Below are 9694 nucleotides of genomic sequence, written 5' to 3'. Positions count from 1 at the left end.
AAAAAAAAAAAAAAAAAAAAATTAGCGAGCGAACGCTGATTTTTCGCAAATGTCACACAAGTATATAATGTCCCTGGCGTTCAACGAACGTTCGATTCGTTCGTCCGTACGGTACGTAAAAGCAATCGTACCGAACGCAGATAATCTTTCGATTCTCGTTCTCAAGCTCGTGTCCGAGAGCTAGAAAAACGCGTCAACTTCGAATCGTGGCGCGAACCCGCCACTATGTCTAGTGAAATTTCGCAGTATCATTCGTTCGGCTGACGACAATTAAGTAACACCAGTTAACTTAATCGTCAGCTTAAGCTGTTCTCAAACAACCCCCGCCTTCGGCTCCAAAAAGTGCGTGGATGGGTCGTAATATCCGGCTAGATAGTAAGTGTCGTTGTTGTCATAGATGGTGAGGTATCGATGCGGCTCTCTCCCCATTTTAATCTTGTATTCGTCAAGCGGCAGCACCTCGCACTTGTGAGAGATCGTTTGCACATCGTTCTCGTCCATGTGAGGGGACTCGAACAGAGCACCCTGGAGACATTCGTACGAACGAGGTTAATACACGCTAGAAAAGGTTTGATTTTTTTACTTATGCTCGAAGCATAATCTCCGTGTGTAGAAAATTACTATAACGAAGGGTATGAGTGACTAAAAGTGAAAATAAAAATCGAGGTTTCTACGTGGATAAGTGAGAGACGGCGGGTCGTGTTATAAGGTTTTCTCTGTTAGCTTTTTGTCCTTCTTTGATTATTTCTTCTCCTGTTTATATTTGAAATTGAATTTCTTCGTTGAATTGCTTGATGATTTTTTTTTTCTTTTTCTTTTATTTTTTGTAATTGGTTTAAGGTATTGGGAGAACGAAGTATGGACGACAGTGTGTTAAAAATCTTGGACTTCTGTTGGAGAATTCTTTGTGAAGACGAAGATGTTTTTCCTTAAAATACGTTAGTTTTATGATTGCATATTTTCTTCATTAGAAATGACTTTACTTTAATTAAACAATGTCTGTATTGTATCTTTTTCTTTTTTTCTATATTTCCAAAACAAAAGCGTCAAAAATATGCAACATCAATTCCAATTACTCTGAATAATTACTGCAGAATAATTGTAAATAAAAAAAAAAGTTTTTCAATTTTTTTTAAATATTTAAATCTTAACTTTTTGCTGTTTCTGATTTCTTTAGAAATCTGAAAAAGTTGTGAAACACTTATTGAAGTCTCTTGCAATCGGCTCTTAAATCAAATACTCGAAGGAATAATTAACAAATATAGAAATTAACCTCGGGGGAAGAAATATGACAGAAATGAAATTTGACAAGAAATGACAAAATTCTGCCTGCGGAGAATCGAACTAAAAATACTTGGAAATATTTTAAAACTTTTCAGAATTCCTTTCGCGTGTAAATTGAACGCAAAAGATCTTAGGGTGACGTTAATTATGCATTAGCCAGCGATTAATTATACTACGTTAGTTGCGAAGTTATCTATTACCTAGTACTAGCATCGAAAGCGTCAAAGAATCTTCATAAATCGTATTCTTACCGGGTATTTCAATTTCGGACAACCGACAGTCTCCTCGGGGTGATAGAACCACTTCACCTTGACGATCATATTGGAATTCGAAGTTTCCCACATGGATTCGATTCGTCCGATGTAAGGTCTGTCTGGTCTGCCAGTGGACAAAAACACCGCGCTATCGCCGATTTCAATTGTTTCGTTGCCACGTTTAATGGCCCGGAAGAATTGTTTCTTGGCCCTTCCTTTGGCACCGGGTCTTTTGTAACCTTTCCCAGACCAATCCCATAATTGTCTCGCTGGCAAGAATGCTGCCATTTTACTCCGGCTTTCCACCAACTCCTGTCGTTCCCGCGTTTTCGATTTCCTGTTTCTCCTCGATTTTCTATTCCTCGATTCGCGAGTGGGTATCGGGGCCGCTTTTGGGATTTCTTCCGAGCCCTCTTCCGAGACTTCTTCCGATGCCTCTTCCGAGACTTCTTCCGTGACTTCTTCCGAAACTTCTTCTGAGACTTCTTCTGGTACTTCTTCCGAGCCTTCTACGACTTCTTCCGTAAGCTCTCCCGAGATATCTCCCGAGATCTCTCCCGAGGCTTCTTCCGAACCTTCTTCCGAAGCGTTCTCTGAAGCTCCTTCTTGGGTCTCCTCTTGCGCTGTCGGTTGTTTTTCAACTTCTTCCTCCTCCTCCTCCTCCTCCTCTTCTTCTTCTTCTTCCTCTTCTTCTTTAGCCACTATTTCCTTGGGTAATTCTTCCTCGCTCTTTTGACTACTAGAGCTTTCCCCACTGCTAAAAGGCATTTGAGAATATTCGTATTAAGATTGTAAGTTGATGGGAAAGTATGCTACATTGCTGTGTGAGAGAGACGTTTGTAAATTTTCTTGTGAAAAGTTAGGAGCTTTTACTTTTGTTAATAATCGATCCATTCGAGCCACGGAAATTAAACTAATAACAATTTTCTTCGATGATAGATGATACTTTTCAAAACCAAGAACTTTTGAATGAATCTCATAATTGTGATAATTTGGAAGATACCAGAAGCTAACTACAGAACGAGAATTTAAAATAAAATTTGAATATGTCGCGACTGTGTCATATTTTTCTTAATTTATATAATAAATTTTCTAGCCGCGCTTACGCGGCGAAAAAATAGAGAAAAGTTTAACTGAAAAAAGAACAAACCTAATCTGCGAACTTCCTTCGCTAGTGCTGCTATGATGATTATGCTTGTGCTTGTGTTTACGATGTTTCCTGTGCTTATGCTTCCTGTGTTCTTCACACTTGCGCCTTTTATGCTTCTTCTTTCCTTCCGTCTCTTGCAACCTCTTCAATTTGTCTCTTTTTTTCTTCTTCAATCGTTTCCTCTCGCGATAATCTTCCAGGTCTTTTGCGTCAATTTCCTCCGGTTTGTGTTGTTCAAGCGACTGTGCGTCGTTGCATGCAGACGTTGATGCATAACAGTTTGCTGCGGATGCAACCTCAGCCAACGTGTTATTTGTGTTACTCATGTTAGTTGAAGTAGAAGGTTGATTATTACTGTACGAAGCACGTTTATCTTCCAATAACGTCGACACTGATATTTGTCGTCGACGTTTCCCCAAAGACAACAGAGGATTTGGATCGTATTCTGTAATTTAATGAAGAATTTGATGTTACAGATGATGTAAAAATTACTAAATATATATATATATATATTTAGTAATATATATATATATACTATAGAAGGAGTAAATATATATACGATAGAATTTGATTCAGCTCCGTGGAAGCCCATCGAAGATTGAAATCTATTATATATGACCGAAGTTCCTAATGGAATTTTCCCAACGATTCTCTCGACTACGTATTTCTCGTTCAAATATAAGTGGATTTAATCGGCAGAAGTTCGGTTAATCTAGTACCAACTGGGAAGCTTCGTTCGGATAAATTGAGTTTCGTTGTGTCGTCGTTTAGAGGCACGATTTCGAAAGTGGAGGATTCAATGTGTAACGGTCTTTTAAACGACAGGCGAATAATTCAAAGCATCCACCATGCAATGGATTCATCTTGGTATTTATTCTATGTCCGTTAAATTGAAGGTTTTTGAAATTCTAACTTCTCCTTAACACAAATTTTATGTCATTTTAATATCGTGAGTATTGAAAGTGTCAAGTATTGCTTAACCATAATAGAAAGAGAGTCGCTATAAAATAATATAAAAATAAAATAATATAAAATAATATAAAATAATATAACATCGACTAATGTAAAAATTGTAATTTCAAAAGCAGGTATTCCGAAAGTATTCGATATTTGAACAATTCTCCACGTCAATGCAAAAACTACAACCGAGTTGATGTTCTATATATGTAAAAACAGTCAATATTGATTGAAACCACCTATTTTTAAATAATATCCAATTTCTAATCTCGAAAGTATTCTATGAAATACTCACCGATAACTTCAGAAACATCAAAACCAAATATTTCAGAAATATCTTCCCATATTTCAGCATCTATATCGGAAGACGTACGGTTACTCCTGTCGCGCACCATTATTGTGTTGAGCGGATTTCGTGTCGGAAAGTGTCGCCGCTTTTATACAACAACAAACCTAACGCACACCATTATTGGGCATAGATTTGAAGAGAAGCGCCTAGCGGTTCGTTCGGCACGGATTTAAAGGCTCGCGGTCGCGTCGGCTCGGCACTCGTCGACGTGAATCTTCGGGAGTGACTACGTTACACGAGCAGTTACAATTCTTATCTCCAATAATCGCCGACCCTAGTGTAACATTATTCGACACAAAATTCGAAGAAACGGAGATGGCGACTCGTCGACGTACAATTTCCGAAAAAAAAAATCACTGGCACACGAGCTAAGGTTAAATCTTCTCATCTTCGATACAGTGCTATCTACCTCGAAGAGGGAAACTGGATGGAGACTCGTCGACAACCCCTAGCAGTTGAACCCTCCCAATGTGGTTCAATATGGTCGTTATCTACGTTGAAGAGGAAAGGAGACTCACCAACAACGGGGTAATCAGGCTGCAGCAACCTGATGTCGTCGAGAGCAATTCGGCCGCTATCCCCGTCATCGAACTCCACGCTGACGAATTTCTCGTCGAGCTCGGGGTCCGGCTCCGAGGGTTCGACCGATGTACCTGGGTACAAGCAGCGGTATTGTTGACTCCAATAGGCACACAATCTTGTACCAGGCGGAAGCTCTTTTGTCGACGTGGGACAGACCTCAACAATCTGCGAACAACGAAAATTGAAAATTGAAAATTGAAAACGTAAAAAATGTGGGCGAGTCTGCGCGAACGAAATAGTGAAATGAATTGGAGACGTTGAAATTTACCGCATCTCGTAGGATTTCCTCCCTGGAGTGAATGTGAGGCCTGTTACCCCGTTCGCCGTCTAACGTTATAGCGTAAACGTCAGGTGCCTGAACTGCGCTGAGCCTTCCGGCGTAAAATAAGCCGCCCATCGCAGTTAAGACTCGTAATTGGTCTATGGCCAAGTACGCTGACGTTAGCTTACATTTGTTAACGGCAGCCTCTGTTTTCTCCGCACGGGCAGCTTTGGCGCATTCCTTACATTCAAGGGATTTGCGCCGTTTCGAGTCCCTTTTGTCGCTCGACTTGCTACGCCGTGACGGGGACGAAGAAGTAGATTTTCTCTTCTTTTTTTTGGACTTTTCGTGCTTCGTTCGGTCTATTTCCTTTTCGCTCAATGCGGTTGTTTCTATTGGTGTGTCCTGGCGAATGAAGAAATAAACAAAGAAATGTGTAGTAGCGGAATTATTGTTGTGCTTCTTTTTGCAGATATAACGAAGGATCGAAGATTGTATTATTTGGAAACAAACGGGGGGGTTAAACCTTGGCTATTTTTCTGAATTCTCACCAAAGATTGAAAAGTTCTGTTAAGAATGTACAAAATGCGATTTTTGATGCGTTTAAAGGAACGATTACTCATTGTAATTTATTTCGACTAACCGTTGAAAATTAATGTTAAAAATTGAATTGATAACGTTCACAATTTTATAATGATATTGCAGTATCTATTATTTTCTATTGTTAAAGCAATAAAAAGACTGTAATAACAGTTGAAAAGATTGAAAAGTTCTATCAAGAATGTACAAAATGCAATTTTTGTTGCGTTTAAAGGAACGATTACTCATTGTAATTTATTTCGACTAACCGTTGAAAATTAATGTTAAAAATTGAATTGATAACGTTCACAATTTTATAATGATATTGCAGTATCTATTATTTTCTATTGTTAAAGCAATAAAAAGACTGTAATAACAGTTGAAAAGATTGAAAAGTTCTATCAAGAATGTACAAAATGCAATTTTTGTTGCGTTTAAAGGAACGATTACTCATTGTAATTTATTTCGACTAACCGTTGAAAATTAATGTTAAAAATTGAATTGATAACGTTCACAATTTTATAATGATATTGCAGTATCTATTCTTTTCTATTGTTAAAGCAATAAAAAGACTGTAATAACAGTTGAAAAGATTGAAAAGTTCTATCAAGAATGTACAAAATGCGATTTTCGTTGCGTGTAAAGGAACGATTACTCATTGTAATTTATGTTTCGACTAACCGTTGAAAATTGAATTGATAACGTTCACAATTTTATAATGATATTGCAGTATCTATTCTTTTCTATTGTTAAAGCAATAAAAAAAACTGTAATAACAGTTGAAAAGATTGAAAAGTTCTATCAAGAATGTACAAAATGCGATTTTTGTTGCGTTTAAAGGAACGATTACTCATTGTAATTTATGTTTCAACTAACCGTTGAAAATTTCAACTAACCGTTAAAAATTGAATTGATAATGTTCACAATTTTATAATGATATTGCAATATCTATTCTTTTCTACTGTTAAAGCAATAAAAGAAATGTAATGACAGTTTGTCAGATATAATTTAAAGTGTAAAAAATTGGAAGAATAGATCTGAAGAAGATTTTCATGTAACGTTATCTGATATGACTTTTGAAACAAGAAATAAAATATATAAAGTATGACACATAAATGAAAGAAAGTATTATTTCAAAATGAAAACATTTACTACCTATTATTATCTTCCTGGAACACAAGAATGAGATCACGTTATAACACAATCCTTTCACCAACTTTATATCTTTTAGTCTATCAGTATCAATAACTTTCTGTTTGGCTATATACACATAATTTGGATTAGGATGTGAGTTTCAAAACTTTATGAAAATCGCTAAAGAAATAGACAAAAAAATTTGTTTCAACATATTGCAACATACTCTCATTTTCAATATTTCATCTACGTATTTTCGTATATTAATTCTATTATGGACACGCTTTTGCAACTTTCAATCTTCGATAAATACATGAAATCCACATCTTAATAATAATATATAATATATATCACAATATATTACATATATTTCCTCGATTTGCTAATAATTTAATTCGTATACTCAAACGGAAAGACGATTGAGAATTTCTCATCAGCACAAGAAAATTTATCAAACTATTTCTAGATATTTATGACTCAGTCCCGTTTTTTCATGCCGGCAAGAAATCCTAACTGTTTACCGAGTCCTAACGAGAAGTTACTGTGGATTATTTGTTGTGAATATTAGTCGCTAACTTGCGAGCTTGTTTTGATCCGTGTCCTCAAGAAACAGTTGACGTCGATCCTTCGATCGACATCCTTTTTTTTCTAGTATATGAGTGAAAGTGGAACGGAACAATTAACCGCTTGATATTTGAAAACGATTAGCAAATTTATTAAAAACAGTCTCTCGTAGGCTATCGAATTAACAGAAATTTGTCGCTATTATTCTTAATAGCAAGTTTTTGCTACCGTATTAAATAGTAAATTGTTGCTATCGCTCCTAACAAGATTTGTTCTATCGAAGAGATTGTTAAACTAGAGTAATTAGAAGAGAGAGGAAGAGAGAGAGAGAAAGAGAGAGAGAGAGAGAAAGAGAGACAGAAATAAACTTGTACAGTTCGCTCGTTAATAAATTTATCCTCTCTCGAAACCCTATCATACAAAACTTGAATTATGCATTGCATAAGTATGAGATTGCACATGTATATATATTACATATATATTAAATTATATGTAATATTTTGTAATATTCTATATAATATATATAATATATTACAATATATGTAATATAATATATATTATAATATACATGTAATATATAGTTCACAATATTATAAGATGCTATGTAAAATCACACAAACAGAAGTTTTTTTTTTTTTTTATTTGTATATACATGTAGCTATTGCTTACTTCAAGATACGTTATTTCACGCAGAATTATTCTTCAAAATTTTAAAACATTCATAAAATAACAATATATACACAATTGAAAATAAAATATCTCTCACGAACTTTTGCAATCATCCAGTGTTTAGCAAACATACCTCTTACTGACAATAATACAAATACAAGACACATCATATTTTTTACAAGCAATCAATCAAGCATGAAACTTTACTTTTACCTTATTTGTATTTAATGCCATCCTTTATTTTCTACAACATTTGAGCGTTATTTTCGAGAAAAATTTATACAAACTTTTTGTTGCTTTTTGTATTATTATATTTTCATTTCCTATTTCAAGCATGTTTCCGGCTTTTCAATGCTGTAAAATCGTTATACTTCAGCTCGTAGATCACGGCAGTGCATCAATTTATTGATTCTTCATTATTTTTGTGGTATACCATTGTTCACGTCATTTTTATTGAAATAAATTTAATATCTATTTTTCCAAGGTGTCCTGTTGCCAACCAAACTATAATGTTACCACCGCTCATTTGTTGCCACTGTAGCGTGATTTCTTCCTTTTTAAATCATAAAAATAATAATATAACCAGGCTGAACTGCCTAATTTAAAACTTTTTTCCGTCTAAAAAAAATAACCCTCTTCTATTTTTTTTACGCCGTACAGTTCGTTTACAAATTCTGATCTTGCTCTCGTGATTTCTGATGGTTTTATTAACATCTCGCGTCCTCGTCTCATAAATCTTTGTTGTCCATCGAATCTTCTTAACACTAACTCTCATTTCAGTCTCTGTTACCATTTTCCTCGCTTAAACAGTTAGTGTTCAATTGATCGCATGCTTTAAAATTGCACACTTTTTTTTTCGGTCGTTGTTTTCGAACACTCACAAGGATGTTTTTTAACTTCCAATATTTTCTATTTCTTTCTAATATTTGGAAATTGTTTTTATAACAGAATAATTTTTATCCTTTCACGAATTTATAAAATTTTCAATTAAGATAATTTTGGCATTGTTTATTTTCTTGTAAGACGTTCAAGTTTCCTTTAAATATGAACAAACTATCCTCAACATTTTACGATTAATATCAACCCGTTCGATGAAGAAATTTTTCCTTTTAAAATGATAATTCTGCGTGAGAGAACGTATCTCGATGTAAACAATAACCATAGGAAAAATTCTTTCTTATAATGTAAGTTTGTGTGAGTTTACATAGTGTCGTGTAGTATTGTCATGGAGCGTATAATATATAATTAGAAATATATATATATAAGTTTATAATAAAATTTTTCTATTTAAATTACTTTCACTGGTTCCTCCACAGTGGTTGCTGGCAACATGTTCTCAGTGACGCTGGTAGTTTCATCATCCTCCCAGGTTTTCACCTTTGCTTCAGCCTTCAGTTTCGGCTTCATCTTACTTTGCAATTTCATTTCTTGACATAATTTTGCCTTCTCCGCGATAATGGAACTGATCACGCTCTTATTGTGCATAGGAGTTTGCTTCGCGGATTTTGATTTCGACTTCGATTTCGATTTCGATTTCGATTTCGATCTCGATTTCGGCGGTTTGTGACTCTTGGAAGAGGATTTCATGGAAGATAACGCAGACTTGAACGGTAGTGGTGTATAACCAGTTTTTCCCACATACTGTTGAACATAGATAATATTATACCTCATGAGTGATAAAAGTGATAAAACTGTGTATTGAACTATAATGATTGTATACTAAAGGTTAAAATAAAAGATTTTGTAACTAAAATATAATGTAATTAATCTGTTATATATCAAAGCGAAAGGAAAAAGAAAAATTTATGTATCACATTTGATGCAATAAATATATAATATAATTAATCTTTCTTCTTTGTGTTGTATTATACTTTTGTGTTGTATTTTTTTTTTTTTTTTTTTTTTTTTTT

General features: G+C 34.7%; 1 protein-coding gene across 2 annotated transcripts; it reads right to left on the bottom strand.

Annotated features, from left to right (window-relative positions):
* Positions 1-46: 46 nt before the first annotated feature.
* Positions 47-9536, bottom strand: LOC122539092 (protein winged eye). 2 transcript variants are annotated; one of them, XM_043673714.1, is made up of 6 exons: positions 9081-9536; positions 4845-5243; positions 4513-4741; positions 2689-3133; positions 1536-2292; positions 47-525 (listed from the first exon to the last, which is right to left on the bottom strand). In XM_043673714.1, exons 1-6 carry the CDS (start codon positions 9453-9455, stop codon positions 313-315), a joined length of 2418 nt encoding a protein of 805 aa, XP_043529649.1. In that variant the 5' UTR covers positions 9456-9536; the 3' UTR covers positions 47-312. The 2 variants fall into 2 exon arrangements, with proteins under 2 accessions (XP_043529649.1, XP_043529648.1); XM_043673713.1 differs by having other exon boundaries at positions 1536-2295; positions 9081-9534.
* Between the last annotated feature and the right edge of the window lie 158 nt (positions 9537-9694).

Source organism: Frieseomelitta varia, unplaced genomic scaffold, assembly GCF_011392965.1.
Source record: "Frieseomelitta varia isolate USP_RPSP 00005682 unplaced genomic scaffold, Fvar_1.2 scaffold_1902, whole genome shotgun sequence".
NCBI classification, from domain to species: Eukaryota; Metazoa; Arthropoda; class Insecta; order Hymenoptera; family Apidae; genus Frieseomelitta; species Frieseomelitta varia.
Note: the sequence above shows the minus strand (reverse complement) of the source record. Positions and strands in the feature narration are given on the sequence as shown.